This window comes from Larimichthys crocea, chromosome I, assembly GCF_000972845.2.
Source record: "Larimichthys crocea isolate SSNF chromosome I, L_crocea_2.0, whole genome shotgun sequence".
In the NCBI taxonomy this organism is placed as follows: domain Eukaryota; kingdom Metazoa; phylum Chordata; class Actinopteri; family Sciaenidae; genus Larimichthys; species Larimichthys crocea.
The window spans coordinates 14491326-14508780 of NC_040011.1; the positions used below are offsets into that span (position 1 = coordinate 14491326).

At 42.4% G+C, this 17455-nt stretch overlaps 1 protein-coding gene across 1 annotated transcript; it reads left to right on the top strand.

Annotated features, from left to right (window-relative positions):
- The first annotated feature begins 43 nt into the window (after positions 1-43).
- Positions 44-16899, top strand: efcc1 (EF-hand and coiled-coil domain containing 1). Its single transcript, XM_010734656.3, has 8 exons — positions 44-1069; positions 2082-2521; positions 9769-9917; positions 10180-10315; positions 10858-11014; positions 13540-13698; positions 14269-14338; positions 14499-16899. Exons 1-8 carry the CDS (start codon positions 416-418, stop codon positions 14630-14632), a joined length of 1899 nt encoding a protein of 632 aa, XP_010732958.1. The 5' UTR covers positions 44-415; the 3' UTR covers positions 14633-16899.
- Positions 16900-17455: the final 556 nt, after the last annotated feature.

Genomic DNA, 17455 nt, shown 5'->3' on the forward strand with positions numbered 1-17455 from the left:
AAAAGTCCTGGTATAGGCGCGTGTGCGTGCGTGAGTGCGTGAGTGCGTGCGCGTAAAAAGTTGAAACAAAGAGAGTCTGCTCCACAGTTTATCAGTCTCATGGGGATCTTACATCTCAACAAGGTCTAACCCAAGTGAATGACACAAGTTTACACACCTGGTGGCAATTATAGTCAGGCGAACGGCAGTTTGAGACCGTTATATGTGTATGTTAGCGACTCCTGGTCGGGACCCCTGGTTTTGGGTTTGGGGGGCAGTGCTAAATTCAAATCTGCTCTGTCTTTAACACACGCCTCATTTCAGCCCCGCCAGTCCACACAGAGGTTTGTGCCGAGAGGATGAACACGGCCGATGCTGTTCAGAGAACCAGAGTCGCCGTGTTCACTTTGAGGAGATATGATGCGGCTCAGTAGACATGATGGATGCAATAGACTCCATTGATCCATACAGCCGACCAGCGCGCAGGACACAATGGATAGTCAGCACTCTGGCTTACCATTACGGACTGGACCGGGGAGTGGAGAACGAAATTATAGTTTTGGCCACCGGGTTGGATCAGTACCTGCAGGAGATTTTCCATCACATGGACTATCAAGGTGGAGGCAAAATCCCCGTGGAGGACTTTAACATCCTGTGTGAAGTTTTGGGACTGAACAAAGACTCGGAGGAATGCGCCGGAGTTTTAGATCATTTACCCAGCGAGCTCACCTTCAGACACTTCCACGCCAAACTGTGCGGATACTTCAGCACCAAGGCGGGGTGTCAGTATGAGAACGGCCGGCTGCTGGTCGGGAAGGACAGCGAACACATAGAGACTCAGATCCGCCTGAGAAGCCCTCTGAGGCGGCGAGAGAAGCTGCTGTCTGTGGGTCCCTCCACGGAGGGACGACACGCCTCCGGCTGCAGGCTCGGATCCTGCACTAAAGAGTGCTATGAGGAGATAGTGGCTCTGGAGGAAGCAGAGGACCGAATATCGAAACTGGAAGACGAGAATGCGAGTTTGAGGGAGCTGATTGAGGACATGCGAGCCGCGCTTCAGAGCAGTGATGCCCGCTGTTTGGCTCTGCAGGTGAGGGTGCTCATAATGCTGCTGTTGCACATGGGTATATTCTGCTTATCTCACAAAACCCTGAGCTGATTTTGATGCTTTAACAGTAATACCTTTCAGTTTGATCATACACGCCCAAAATGGCAACACAGTGACGTAAGGCTCTGTAGCATAAGAGAACAGGGGTGCTGATAGGGCCCCTAACTCAACAACATTGTCTGTGGGGACCCAAAGACAACCACTGCCACCCAACACACACACGTTATTTATGGCTTATATCTAATCTATAAAGCATCAGTGAACGAAGTGAAAGTTTTAGGTGATTATAAATGTTCATGAATCATTAATGAAGGGTTCTTATGATAATCCATCAGGCTCCATTTTAAAGAAGTTAAGCAGTCAGACAGCCGGCTGGGTGGGTGATGAACTAAAAAGATAGAGCATCCTGGAGGAAGAGAACACCACCCACAGGGATTTTCCACAACCTGGCAACCCATGACGTATAACTATACTCTGTTCAGCATTATTAAAGTATTTATCAATGATGAATAAAAGCATCAGTGACAAATGATAAACCCTGTATGAAAGGCAGCACATTTTGACCCTTAGGATGACCCTATTATTATTAGCCACCAAGAAAGATTTTTCACAATTCAGACAACTTGTAATATTTGGATTACAGTATAAGATCAATTAATTTTGAGTTATTAACCTTTAATAAAGCATTGCAACTTCTAAGCCCTTAATGAAGCATGTCCTACTAAAAGTGTGGCCCTTTACTGACAACTTTATGAACATTTAACTACAGAATTAATGGTTAAAGTGAGAAATTCATTATCCTGAATAATGATTTATAACTGCTGACTTTATAGCTTGCTAGATGAGTATACTGTACTCTAATAAAGAAGAAGAAGATACCAAAATTGTACCAGTTTAGTCACATATACTGGAATGTGACTGATCACGTACAATATTGGTTTTACGGAATATCTTGACCTGGTCGCCTGCAGTCACCTGTTTCTCTTCTGTTCAGGTAGGACTATGGAAAAGCCACTCCAAACATAAACCAGAGGAAGGCTGTTTTGTAGCCCACCAGAAACAAGCTGGTCAGAAAAATATGAGCAGTGCCAGCCTGAAAAGCAGCACCTACAGCAACCTGAAGAGCCTGCAGAACATTATCCATGAGATAGAGCTGCTGCGGAGCTCCAGAGACCGACAGGTAGAGGAGGCCATGCTGTGTAATCAGAGACTGGAACAGGAACTGTGGAGCTCTAAAGAGACTGTGGCCGCTTTGGAGGACTGCAACCAAGCCCTAAAGAGGGAGCAGGTGACCATGAGGAGGAAAGTGGAGGAGGCCAGGCAGGCGCTGCTCAGTGGCCTGGGTAAGGTTAAGGAACTGGAAACCAAGGCCAGTCATGTGCCGGCCCTGCAGAGACACATCCTCCAGCTGGAATCAGAACTCCTCTACTACAGGTAAAAGCACCGGTAACAATGTGTTGCATTAGCATTTTAGTATCAACAATACACTACTATGTTCATGTTGCAGCCGTAATATAGCAAGATACATTGCCACAGTTCAGGATTTAGCTGCATCCTGTATAAACACTGGATTATACTGACACAACAGCCATTTAGAAGCATGACAAATTATGCAAGTTTTACACTATTCTAGCCTGATAAGCTGAGTGAAGCACCATTTTGTTTCACTTCATTCAGCCATAAATTGCATTTACATTAATCTCAGAAGTTGGAGCTGGGAGTGTGACCGAATTAATGAAACACAAAAGACAGAAGTGCTGGTTAACAGTGCATTACTGCAGCTTTTATGACTGTTGTCCGGAGCCGCTATCCTGGATTTTGATGTTGGATTGCTGGTGAGGTTCTCCCAAATTTCCAAGGCAGAAATTCTACTTCAAGGGACAATCGAGCTGAAATTTCTGTGAAATTGCAACTACCCAGTTCAAATGGAGAGCACCATTTGGCCCACGATTTCTTGCTGGGAGGAGAAAGCAGGCTAGTGGAGTGATTCATCTGAAGGTGCTCTGTGGAGACCATAAAGCATTTGCAAAGCCGATTATCTGACAACTTTGAATACTGCATTGTTACATCCATGTTTGCTTGCACTGCCTTTGTTTGCATGTTGCTACATTCCTTGCCTTGTTACCACCATCATCTGTTAAAACCAGTGTTGCAGGGCTAGTTAGCCAGCTAAATGCATGGATGTGCAGCCTTTTTTAAGTTCACTAAATAAAAATGTGTATACACAATAAACATGTTACTTTATATTGATAGCAGCAGCTACTTGGTTGAGAATTACTTTGACATTGGCGTTTCTCTAGTTTCTCTAGTTGTTGAGCTTGCTTGCGTAAGCAGGTGATGCTGATCGCTGATTCCTTTTGGATGTATTTATGTCGAAATTTTACATCAGTGTCACGTTGATGCCCCAGGGTTACTCAGTGATTGCACAGGATAGACAAAGACCTTTTTTTTACCTCTTCATTATGTCCAATAAGCTGTCAAACCCTGAGCAAAACAAGTGTCTGGCTGTTCATCATATCATGAGAAAGAAGGGCTTGTTTTGGCAGGTTATTGCATTAGCGAGGCCTTTGTGGCCAGAATAAACCATAATGAATTATAATTCCTCCTAGAATAAAATGACTTTGTTTACATCTGGCTTGATGCCTGGAAAACCCTGCCATGCTACTTATGAAGGCTTGATGTGGTTTACTATTCCAATTTTCAGCCTTGTTGTGTTTTAGTTTATTTAACAGGCATCGTGTGTGGCAGGCCGGTCTTGCTTGAGCTCTGCTACTGTTGGGAACTATTCATTTTGATGGAAGTAAGGGTGTAATTGGACTTTTAAAGTACAAAGCCATTGGTTTAATGTTTATCTCTGTGTCTGTTGTCCCTGCTCCAACCTTATAATCAGTGTCTGCAGGTCTGGCTTTGTTAGGTAACAGATGTCTAAATGGTTGTAACATCTACCTAATGCTGTCATTTTCAACGCTAAGACACAATCACACACAGCCAGGCCCATATGATTAAAATCCTCACTTACTACCTGCCTTTAGGTGATTCTAAATAACAAATTTCGCATCCACAATAGCCCTCCTTTAACCCTAAACCCCACTCATCTATGCAGACTGCGTTCCAAAGTCTTTTCACTGCCCTTCCATTGATTCCCTAATGGCAAATAATTTAACACCACAAAGGCTCTGACTTGTCAGGAGAAAGCCCCATTGAGTGAGAACCCCAACAGACTGACCGTTCTCATCAATCTCTACTCACTTCTTTCACTCTGCCCCCAAATGAACAATACCACATAGGCACCCCCGTTCTATGGATCTTAGCAACCAAGCTCCATGAATATTCCCCCTGAAAGCCTCAGTGCTCGCTCCATCGCGTCTCATCCAAGGACGCTTAGAGAGAAAGGTGCCAGTTGAGGTGTTGTGTTTTAGGATTTGAGTGAGATGCAATGCTTTTTTGTGATCCTTTACATCCAGCTTATAAACTGTGGGACTCTGAGTTACCTCAAAATGAAGTCATTACTCTTTCAACGCGCCGTCTCAGTGTCAGATGTCTCGGATCATATGCGCACGGGTTAAGAGATGCAGTAGTATGTCAAGAGGTCTGTTGAAATGATCGACCGTAACTTTATCCCGGCAGCTTATTTCTAAACTGCTGTGACAAGTAATGAGATTAACTTGATGCTGCTAGATCCCAGAGATACAGAGTTACAGGGCTGGGGTGGGGGTGTGTGAGAGCTGGCACTGCTTCTGTCCTGTGGATTCCACTTAAGAACAGTGATAATAAAGATGGAGATAGATGATGCTTATGCATCCATAGGCTATTAAAACACCTAGTATGAGTCCAGACTCATTTTTCCCGGCATCAGTGCACCCCTGAGAATATTTTTGCATCCTGAGATTTAGATAAGATTGATCTTGTGTCTGCCAGTTAGCGTAGCTTAGCATATGACTGGAAACAGGAGGAAGATGCTAGACATCCAAATTCTGCCTATCGGCTCCTCTAAGGCTCACTGATTTTCACTTCATGTGCTGTTCAGTCCAAAGAGACACACTGAGGTCATACATACTAATTCTATTTCCTCTTTGGAGTTTTTTTTTCTTTTAGCATTTGTTGATGTACAATTTATTGAAACCCCTCTTTCAAATTTCCATCATGATCCCAGCAGAAGTCAGTTTTGAAAAAAATGCGGTCATCGGTATGAAACTACCGATGATATCGGTATGTGGGTGTTGTTGCATAACATGTCTGTGATTTCTTTGGATTGTGCTCTAGAACAGAGCAGTGGCTGAGACACAGATGGGATTCATGCACTTTACAAGAGGTGATCAGCACAGAAAGGTCTTTATATACTGTCTAAAAGTGTCACTTTTAGGTTCACTCTTTTTTACTCCAGAAGGTAAAGGGAGTCTAAATCAGTCACTGTAGCCTATAGAGCTCTGTGGGCCAGGGGGATTAGACAATAGGAAGGTCGGTGAGAGGAACAAAAAGGAATGAGGGGGAGGAAAGTCTACCATCTGGAGGAAGAAGCAAACACTTAACTGTTTGTTCATGAAATGACGGACATGTTTTGCAAGGCCCACAAGAGAGAAATGGCTTCTTCGTTTTGTGCTCCAAAGAAAAGATGCAGAGTGGAGATATAAAATCACTCCTCAATTTGAACTCTGCTCGTCTTTCATCCGGACCCTCTTTAGTTTTATTGTCCTCTCGATTCCAGGTGTCTCTGTTTATACAGTCCAGAGGATTTCTAGAGAGCGTACATGTGTCCTAAGTGTGCAAGTTTAAAACTCACTTTTCGTTTTATCGGCATGCCTGCAGACTTCTTCTCTGTATGCCTCTAACCCCTGGCCCTCTGAAGGCAGGCCCCAGGGGAGGCATAATCTCCCAGCCTTTTCATGCTCTCTGCATGGCGCCTGAGAGCGGAGGGGAGAGGAGGGTCTAGCAGACCATTTATCTGCCTTCGCACAAGAGCCTCAGCATTGTGTGGAGCAGGTGCTGCCACGACATTCCCCCCCTTTAAATAATGTGGAAAGGACACACTCGAGGGATGTGTGGGACCCGTGGCATTCTGCTGCTGCTGCCTTACTGTTGTTCTTGAACAGCCTTCAAAAACTGGCTCTGCCAACTGGGCTCATTCTCACATTCAACTGCTGCCCCACTCTCCCTCTCTCTGGTTTGGAGGTATGCTGACATCAGCAGAAACAACACACACAAAATTTCTTATAAACTTATGCCACCCACCCATGTTGGGCTTCTCTCCCTGTACATTTCCCTCTACTTTTAATACCCTCGTTTGTTTGACTTTAGGGGTTTCTTTGCACTTTGCTTGCTAAGGAAAGCTTAACTATCCTCTGTAAATGTTACAGCCATCGGGTTTGGGATTAAGTCCTCAGCTCGTGCTAAAGAATAATCACATCACTGAAGCTGCTTTATTTGTATCCCCAGAAACCAAGTCATTGTACGAGTGTGACCCAAGAGGACTTGATTAATAACCGTCAGCTATGTAAACATGACCTCGTCACCCGTCTCCGTCATGCCGCAGGGCACCAACAAGCAGAAAACTTCAAGTTCAAGCTCAGGTTTAAAGAGCGCCCTCATTTTTAACCTCTCCAGAGAAAGGAGACTGTCATTGACCGATGACACCTGAAAGAGGAAACTGCTCTTCAGGGGAGTGGAGGAGGGGGAACCGTGCTGTAAGAGATGGTGGGGGGGGGGGGGGGTTTGTTGATGGAAAGTTAACTTCAGCGCCGCACTGTGATAAACAGGACTCTGGGTGTCCTGGTTCTAACAACAAACAGCTGGACTACCCCCCACAAGCCGAAAGAACAGCTCTAGACTTTTGCTAATAGGGAAGAATGCAGGATACTATTAATTAGACATGTCCTGACGTAGCACAATAGAGCTCTTCATGTAGAAGTTTACTCCTGTGTGTGTGCCTCGAGGGATGTAGTAAGAATTAAGCTACAAAATGCTTCAATTTATATTTAACAGTGCCCCTAATGCATTTTTGCTGCCAAGTCCTTACATGGCATGGGCTGTTGTGTTATTCTGAAGGTCTAAGATCATTCCAAGTCTCTTTAATTTTAGGTTCCAGATAAACCAAAATGTTCCTTTGATACAGAGACATGATAAAGGGGAGGGAAAAGCCACACAGGCAGTTCAGGAAATGTTAAATTGATCATCGATCTGCTCCACTTTCAGACCACTTCCTTGAAAACCTCTGCCTTGATTCTCTAGCTGATTTATGACCTTATAAAACAAAGATCTGTTTTTTCTGTTCTTTGTCTTCTTCCTCGACACTAAATAACAGCAGCATGCTGCTGGAAACACAGTCAATGAGAGCAGTGAGGTGTACAATGCATATGCCAAAGTCCATTTTTGCCCACATATGATACGCCAATACATCCCATTAGAGTGTGTAAGATTTAGTGACATCGAGAGGTGAGGCTTCAGATTGCAGCCAACTGAATATCACTCACCTCACCCTTCCTTTTAAGTGAATGAAAACACACTTATGGATATGATATTACAATCTACCAACAGATCCTCTTACACAGTTAGAGATGGCACATTTAGGGAGTTTTAGACATGTAGTAAAGAACAAACTCAGGTGATCTTCCATTGTCATGGTAACAATAGTAAACATGAGGTTAATGTTGTGAAATGGTTGGTTAGGTTTAGGGACCAAAACTACTTGGTCAGGTTTAGGAAAAGATCAAGTTAAATACATTTCGTGAACATACGGGACACTATCTGCATTCTCATGGATAAAAGTCTGTTCATACAATGAATCAATCCATCCATACATCCACCCCAACCTTCTGCACTCTTACATTACCTCATGCATATCACCTGTACACAACATTGGATTTTGGCGCATGGACTGCACATTGTTTGAAAGTGTAGAGTCATGTTATTCCTGCAGCATTTTGAGAGAAATTCTTTGACAATTTGAACAATTTATCATCACTTGTTTAGACATGAAGTCTCTCTCTCTCTTAGTGTGAGAAATGTAAAATAGGCAAATGAATAGATTTTTTTTTTTTGGCAGGTTAAACCCACACATGCTTTGGTTTGCATTTGGCTCATTGGCAAGATCTATGGTGCCTGTCTTATGAAACCCAGATTAAGTTTTGTCTCTGTCTGCTGCATCCCACAATCTGACCACTATCCAGGATGTCTGCCTGGACCACTTTCAGGTGTCTGCATTCATCCAGTTGGAATTGCCATGCTCAGCAACATTGCCAAACACTTCATGGTACTACATCGCTGCCGAAACCATGTGATGGGAAAACTTCCTTAAATCTCATAAATAAATTAGAACTATTTTTCATGTGACAGTCAGGGTTATACTTTTAGCAGACTCAAAAGTGAGGGTGTGTCTGTTGGAGTTCTTTTTTGTCTCTTAAGACACAAAGCCATTTTTTAACCTCTGTGCACGTCAAAGACCCAGGCTAGGAGCTGTGGCCTCGCTACAGTATTCACAGGACACGGGCTGCAGGCTTCCTCCAACCACTGTCAATTAAAGTGCAATTAGTCACACCAAAGCCTGCATTTGAAAAAGCCTTCCACCAGTTCATTCCAGAGCCCGGGCGTCTCCACAGCAACCAGCAAAAGTTTTGTGTGTGTTCACGTCCGTGCACCAGTTCGTTCACGTCGGTCTGACTGCAGCTGCTGGCCCTCGTGAGCTAACTCTTTCTTTTCCTCCACCGCTGGCCCCCACTAACTTAAACACGGCTCTCTGATTGATTGCCTGAAATCATGCTGCAATTATTGACCTTCAGTGAAGTCAGTCGTTTCTCCTTTCGCTTTTGCACAAAGAAACCTAAAGTAGTACACAGATGCAGAGTATAATGTTGTCTTACGGCATAGTCTGCCTCGTGCCAACAGGATATAAGCATGAGTGCTCCGTGACTTTTTTTTTCTTTCAGAGTCAGGCTGCTGAAAACCTTTTTCGAGATTTTCTCTTTTTTTTTTCCGGCAAGACATCATCATCTGGAAACACTTATTCTGTGATTTACGAAGGCCCCCTATCGGATTTCCCCCAACACAAAAGAGCAGACTGCAGGAGAAACCTAGAAAATTCAAACCATTACAGCGATTGATCTGAGCAAACTGCAGTCTCAGACTTCGTTTTTTTTTTTCAGGAACAAAAGTTTCAATGTGACTTTGACGTAAAGGAAAACATGACATATAAAAGCGTTACAAGTGCAGCGGAAAAGATATGTAGCAGAGCTTAGAAAAGCGATCATGTTCTTATTTTATATTTTGCTTCATCCAGTGTCAGCCAGTGTGCTTTCACCTCACATCTCACAAGCTAACTCCTGCACAGAACAGCGCCCTTCTACCATTGACCCACTTTACTGTAAAAATGCCTTAAAGATACAATGTCTGGCTTCAATTACCCCACCCAGATTTGGCATACAACATCACAGGCCTCTATAAAATTATCATTGCGGTTGTAGATGTGGCTTAATACACACTGCCTTGTGTTACTTGATATGTTCCCTTTGAAGTTGGCAATTGGTTTGGACTCAACATTTCTAATCTGTGCAAATTTGAAGAGCAGTTTTAGCCTCTTGGTCAGTCCCAGTTTATGTGCGGAGACATTCACGTCAGCAAAGACGTGTCGTGTGTTTGCAGAGGACATGCAGTCAAACAGCTATATGCAACATAACAGTGTTCTCTTTCAGGTCGGAGGTGTCCAAACTACAGCTCCCAAGCAGCACCAGGACAGAGCAGCAGATGAGTGTTGGCAGCAGGCCCGGTCAGAGATGTTGCTCAGACTCCCAACATGACCGCTGCTCTCCGACAGGGCGTGCTGTGACGACCCCGGATAAGAGTAAGACATGTTTCTCATGAATGTCTCTCTACTGCACAACCATGAGGAGAATCATTGCCACACTAGTGAGGGTAATGAGAGTAAATGTACTGTTACAGATGAGGATTCAGTATGTTACCTCACACTGGATAAGAATGCGAGGAGTTTTTGGCTCAAAATAATTGTGGATTGATTTTCTTTTGATCAAATTCTCTCCCATACACTCTCTATGAAAAAGACAATAGTGATGAGATTAATAATGATGGTGTATGGTGGTGTCTAGTGGAGGAGCAGCTGTTTCGTTCGGTGGAGGGCCAGGCGGCCTCTGACGAGGAGGAGGACAAGTGGACCGGAGATCAGCAGAGGCAGGTGGACGAGGTGAAGAGGATCCTGACCAGGCTGTCCTGCTGTGGGGAGAGGTACTGCACATCCATTCATCATCACTTTATGTTAAAGCACCGAGGCACCACCTTACAGCAAGCCAGTAACATACTCAACATTATTTGGTGGATAGATAGCATAATGAAGTTCAGTGTTACTAAGATTAGAGTGAGAGATTAAACCACAATGCCTCAAAAGCTCTGTGGTGCTGCAGCGTTGGATAATTCTCCATCACTCCACGCAACCAGTTTTCAAATCACACATATTCATTTGATTATTTTGAAAAATGATAAGAGGAGCTTTAAATTAATTCTGTGTGGGTTCCTGTTCCTGTAAATATCAAATATAGTATTTTTAAGTGGAGTCAGAAGGATTGGTCTCAAAACACACATGGAAAACATCTGAACAAGACAATCATGCTAGTGTGCTCAAAAGTTGCCATGCAATAGAAAATGTTTGAATAAAGACTGAATACTGAATAAAACACTGCCAGTATTACTGCCCCAAAACACAATAATGAGACACATCATTCCCCAACGTTTGTCAAACTCTCTGTCCTCTGGTGCGTGCTGTTAAACAGGTGCGATGACAAGGCGTTCAAGAAGCTGATGTCAAATTTCGGGAGCTCGAGGAGCGAGGAGAGCTGCAGCGCTGTGGTGGAGCTCCTGGAGAGGGTGACCAGGTTGCATAAGCAACTGGAGCTGAAGGAGAGCCAGGCAGAGATAGACATGGACCAGGTACAAACCACCACTGACCTCCATCACACCAGGGTGGGCTAACTGCAGGATGCTGTGCCCTGGTCTGCTGGATCCTTTTACATGAGACTGTTCTCTCTGGACAATGTTTTTGCCTCGCTTTACATCATAAGTCATTTTGTGGCTGTGTGTATGGTGTTAAACTAGATTAGAGAGGACTGCTGAAGGTTGTTATGAAAGTGGAAGGCTTCAAAGACAAAACCACAGCTAGTGGCGTGATCCTGCAGCTTCCACCTAACCAAACCACCAGCAGCGGCACCAGAGCCTCCCTCTGTATGTGTGTGTGCGTGTGTGTGGGTGTGTTTGCAGCTGTTTCTCACTGGAGTCGACCACAGAAACACTCCCCCCCTTGCCCCGAATGACACTTAAGAATATCATAAATTAAAGCTCTCCTGTTACACTCGAGTAGTATTTTCACAACACAGGAAGACGGGCAGAAGGGGAACTGTGACGTAATGTGTTCCCAGAACGTCTCAGCACTCGGGGAGGAAAAGTTAAAACTAAACAAAGTCCTGACTGTGAGGCTTTGTTTATGTGCAGGATGTGTGGGGTGAGACCCTTGTCCTTCAATATGCTATGACATAAAGGTGCACTGCAGGGATTTCCAATATTTTTGGCATGCTAAGCTACACGACGTGGGCTGAGAACTCACTCTAACCTCAACATTTGACATACATTTACATCTGGTATATTTATATTGAATTAGGATGTTAAGCAGGCCTACAGGATAAACACGTTACATCTCCTGGAGTGACATATCCAGATGCTCTTGTAATAACACGTTGTTTAATCTATGTTTGGTCTAAAAAGATAAGGTTAGCTTAATTCTACATTTTTCATATTTTCAACAAACCCCATGTAAAAAGCCAGACCAACAATGAATATATCTTATTAACAAGTGTTGTGTGTGTATCCAAAGCCTGGTGGATCAGCTTCGTCTGTGCCACAGAGCTCCATAGTTGTCCAAAAACTATTAAAAACACATCACTGACCCACACTGTGATGGGATGAGAGATGTTCCTTCATCACCATGAACACACTCGGGCAGGGAAGTCACAGTACTGAGAGACGGATTAACACGTTGTTGGTTTGGGGGCTTTTCATGGATTTTATTGACAATAGGAAATATTGTAACAACAACATCAGTCTTATCTTTAAAATGTAAAATATTTAAAGTATGCAGAGCATGCAGTGTTGAAAGTGAGTTTAAGAGATGGAAATTTGGAGTTGTTGATTCAACGCACCTGTCACTTAGACCTTGTATGCAAGAACTGCTCTTTTTAAATGAGTCTGATCAGTTGAACTATTGTCCCCGAGTGTAACACACAAAGGGAAGGGAGGAGCTGCTCACAGTTGGAAAAGATTTAAAGAGTGGTGAGACGGTTCCAGGAAGAAAACCAGACAGACACATTTAAAACGAAAAAAGAACATTATTAAATAATTGAAAACATTTTGCTTTCTTTTTGTCTAACTGCCAGTAAAAAGGTCCCAAAGGTGACCGCTTGACTGACACACAAGCTTGTATTATTTCCAGTTAGCTGAAATCAGTAAATTACACAGATTTCTTTGACACCAGTTCCAAAACCAGCAAGCTACTATGACAAAGTGTGTAGAGTCCACTATTGAGTAGGAATTACTGCAGAATTGTAGCTAGTATAAGCAGTATTGGCCAATGTAAATACACAACAGACAAATGTCTTTGTAAGTGACAAGTGATCCTTACAGATATGTCTGTCCACTGGACTATTTGTAGGCCTGAAGATGATTCACCTCACCTCTTCTCTAAGATGCCTCATCAGATCGAGTGTTCAATGGGCATTTAAAGCTCTCTGGTTCATTTACACCATGATGTCAGGATGTCTCAGCATTGCTTAAAGGTCCAGTGTGTGTGATTTATGGAGCTCTATATACAGAATATGGCAGAAATGAAATATAAAATACATAACTGTTTTCATTCATGTATAATCACCTGAAAATAAGAGTGAGCTTTTTGTATGTATAGACGGTTAGTCTATAGGAGTTTAAAGGAGTCTGCCATGTTGAACTGCCATGTTTCTATAGTAGCCCTGAACAGACAAACTAAACACTGACTCTGGGTGAAACAGGAGGTTGCATTTTGCAACTTAATACTAGATTGGTCAAACCATGATGTCGTATAAGTCACATGACACTACAGAAAAATTACTTTTTTCTTTGTCCTTGGTATATCATTCCACCAAGTTTAACTGAAAACTGGTATCAAATGTTCAAGATCAATAGTTGTTTGACTTTATTAATGGTCCAATGTGTCAGATTTAGGATGCTCTGCTTACACAATATGTCAGAAATGGTCCTTTAATCACATGCCGTTCCACTTGGTTTCAAGAAATGTTGTTCCTTATATCAGATTTCTTTATAAATAGATAGTAGTGTTCTGTCTGTAAATTGAGTAACGTAAGACGAACCACAAGGAGACCTCGCCCTGTGTCAGGCAGAGAGAGTTTACTGGTTTGTGTTGCGTCTTCCAGATGAAGGACTCTCTGGTGCAAGAGCTGCAGCAGAAGGCGGAGGAGACAGAGCTGCTTCAGATGGAGCTGCAGATGCTGGAGACGGAGAGAGTCCGTCTGTCACTGGTGGAGGAGAAACTCGTGGACATCTTGCAGCTCCTCCAGCAGCTCAGAGACTTGGTTAGTTCGTCACACTTACTGTACAAGACTCCCACTGCTGAGTCTGAAGAGATCAAAGCTGCTAATAACCAAGACTTTGTGTTAAAATTCAACATGGTCCAAACATGTTGTTTTGATTTTATAGCACACTGAAAAATCTTGTAAACAGCAGTCAGACCATTATTTTGACTAAAACTCTCAACTGAAAATCATTTTTTTCTGGGTTGGTAGTGGAAAGAAATCCACCTCCGCTGCACTGAAATGATTTTCTCTGGTCAGACAGAAAAGAAAGAAAACTGAAAGTATTCACTGGCCTCCATATGGATTTATACTTACTGATACTTTGAAATGAAAAGTCCACTTTGACCCGTTGAATCAGTAAACAGACCTGTCAGGACTAACGTGATTGTTTGTTCATTCTTCTGTGATCTAACTCTAACAATGGGAGATAGATTACATATCTGAGAGCAATAATTAATGTCACTTGTTGAACATGTGTGGGGCCCTCTGCGGTTACAAGACTCTGATTGCCTGTTAAAGTGCCTGTTAATTGCGTGATAGCCATCTGAGAACAGCTCTCTCTTGTTTCAGAATGTCTCGCGGCGGTCTCTTGGGAAAATCTTGCTCAGCACTTTGGAGTCTTGCAGTGACCCACAGCACGGTTAGTGGAGCTCACACGCCCAATAAAATCAATACAAGTCCTGTGAAATGTGATGATGAAAACTTACAGTTACTCTGGGGCGGGGAATTGAATTAAACCCTCGTCGGGTCGTCTGTAACGTGGTTCCCTCAGTGGTCACATCTGTTCTGTTTTTGCGCAGGGAAGGCCCACATTCTGGAGGTGCTCAACGCTCTCTATCATGAACTGGCTGCCTGTGAGATTCTGTCTACTGGTGGACCTCTGGAGCGAACACAGAGTCAGCAGTCTCTGAACGCCCTCGTCATCACCTGCTAATCAAGACTGCCTCCTGCTGGGCCAGAGATGCTCCAACATCTTGTGGAGGACAGAAAGCTTAACAGCGGTCCAAAAGCAAGCCCATTGATGTGTATAGTGTATTATACAGTAGCTTATATACTCCTGAGACCCTATTATCTATAAAGGAATATTAGTCTAGAATGTTAATTAGTATAGCAAAGGGCTTATAACACTTAAAGGAAATTTGTGCTTATACATGTTTTCTCTACATCTTTTATTGCACATAACTCTTTTGTGATCCAATATGGATTTTTATTTTTTCCCACAACAAAGTTCTAAATGTGAAAATGTTGAAATAAGCTAAACCTTAAAGGGGCATCAAGTAGTCTGTGAAATGTATCCACCTCCACTGATGAACAGGTCGACATCCCTGATAGAACTAAAAGAAAACTGTGTTTAAGTTTACATGGTTTATTTGTCCAAGTCTGCATTTCAAGCTCAGATGTATCAGACAAGTGCAGTTCATGTTTGACCAAATGTTGAGAACACAATTGTTCTGAGGATGCCTCAGTGTCGATTAAAGGTCCAGTGTGTCAGATTTATGGGGCCCTATTTACAGAATATGACACAATATGAAATTGAATACTATGTTTTCATTAGTGTATAATCACCTGAAAATAAGAATTTGTGTTTTTGTTACATTGGAATGAGTCTTTTATTTCTACAGACACTACTCCTCCAATCCTCTCTCACCACCATGTTTAATCACAATGTTTGTACAGTATTCCAGAAGAGACAAACTGAACACTGACTCTGAAGAGGGCCTTTTCTGTGTTTCATGCCAAGAAAGGAGAAGGTGAAATAAGGGGGTTGCGTTCCTCAACTACACCGTTAGATGCCACAAAATCCTACACACTGGACCTTTTAATGGTGTGTTTAGGGGGTTCATTGATTAACATCAGTAATGTTAGGAATCATCAGCCATTTTGTATCTGTTTGGTATAGAGTGTTGCAAGAATAAGTCCTCAAACTTAGAAATGAGTCAGCATTTTTGCACTTCTGGTTCCCTCGTCAAAAAGTCAATGAGTTTTTTGTTAGATTCTCTAAATGAGTTCTGTGGTTAATACACGCTTAAGAGAATTTTACATAAAATATGTTGGTAAATACCCCACGTGAATTCTGAAGCTTGTACGTGTAAGAAAAGTGGTTGCTAACAAGTTGCTTAAGAAGACTATGGAAGTTAGCGACCGTCATGTTGAACACAAAAACGTATCACCACTCCGCCTTTACAGCCTCGTTGTGTTTATACTGACGCTCGTGAAAACTACTCAGAGATTTTAATTACAAGCTGACATGAATAAATTACAAGCTTAGTGGTGACATTAAAGTCAAGTGACTGTGGTGTAGTTTGTTTATAGCCTAGTATTAGCTTTTTACTACTGGCAATTGCATTGACGCTTCAAAGAAATTGGTGTATGATAAACCTTTGTTTACCACAGAGTTTATTTTCTGGAATAATGCAAAAAACCAGTATTGGATGGGGCGATATCAGTCTTTTGGGCCTTCAAAATATGTCATCCCTGCAGCACTCTATTAGCTCATCTCTCAGTGATATTGTGCATCGCATGAATTTAACAATGAAAACGCTCTGCAAATTGTAAATACTGACAGTCACTAACTGAAGATCGTGCTTGTTCCAAATATTTTGACCATATCATCCGCAAGCGGATGGATAGGTAGTGTTTTTGAGATGAGATGAGAATAACGGAATGTTTGAACACCTACATTTCCCTGACAACTGAGCAAAATCCATCTGCTGATTGAGACCATGTGATATGGGCAAAAGTTCAGAACAAGCAAGCGAGTGGACTTTGATTTGAATTTGTTTCTCGACTGCTGTTTCCAAGGTCAAGAATAAAGCATTCAGCTGTTGTTGGCAGCCTGCACCTGTTGTTAACTACAGGTTGTAAATAAATGCAGGTTTTATGGGTTCAGTATATTTACCATTAACCTGCTACACTGTTAGTCCATGATATCGTATGTTGAGGTTGACAGTAAACTCTGTTATCACCACTGATATTTACTAGTTTGTCTGCCTGTTAAAGGCAACTTCCTGGTGCTGAAGTTGGAAACAAAATGCCCAAATGCATCATTTGTTTTGGTCTCTGTGAGCCTTGACCATGCAGGCTTAGATAAGTATTCAGATTTGTTAAATAGTTGCTGTGTTCGAATGAAGGTCTTGGATGCAAAAAGCACTCACTGGTGTCACTGAATCCTTCCATTAAAGCCTTTGATGTATACAGTCTGAAATTCTGTGATTTATTTTGTTGCAAAGGAAATGTCTAACTCCCACTGCTGCCAACCCAAACAACCTGATCCACAGCCATGCAGGCATCAGAAAACAAATCAGCATTGCCATTTGTCATTTGTTTCAATTAATATTTTAACCCCCAACATTAACTTTAAGTTTATTACAAATAAATATGTTTTGTATTATAGTGTTTGATTATTGCTGAAGCTAATACCTACTCAGGGTAGTAATCTATAACAATCTGTCTTCTTTCTAAAATGATTTTGTTTGTAAAAATTTTAATCAGTCTTAAAATAATTAATGGGCGTGACGTCACACTGTACATATTGACAAATCTGTCATGTTTAATCTTAACATAGTATGGCTATCAAACAGATAAAGTGGAGCAAAACCTATAATATTTCCTTCTGTAATACGGCGTAGAAGTATTAAGTAGTATTATAATATGATAAGTCTAGTCTAGTATGAGACTACTAGTAGTCACGTAAGGTGAGTAGTAAACTGTCACGAGAGAACATTCGGCTACAAGACCAAGCTCGAGCCCACTTTTC

Excerpts from the sequence above, each read along its gene's own strand:
- efcc1 (XM_010734656.3), top strand. The coding sequence starts at position 416 with ATGATGGATGCAATAGACTCCATTGATCCATACAGCCGACCAGCGCGC. Across the intron at positions 2,522-9,768 it reads TCAGAACTCCTCTACTACAG|GTCGGAGGTGTCCAAACTAC; the intron begins GTAAAAGCACCG and ends GTTCTCTTTCAG. Across the intron at positions 13,699-14,268 it reads TCCAGCAGCTCAGAGACTTG|AATGTCTCGCGGCGGTCTCT; the intron begins GTTAGTTCGTCA and ends CTCTTGTTTCAG.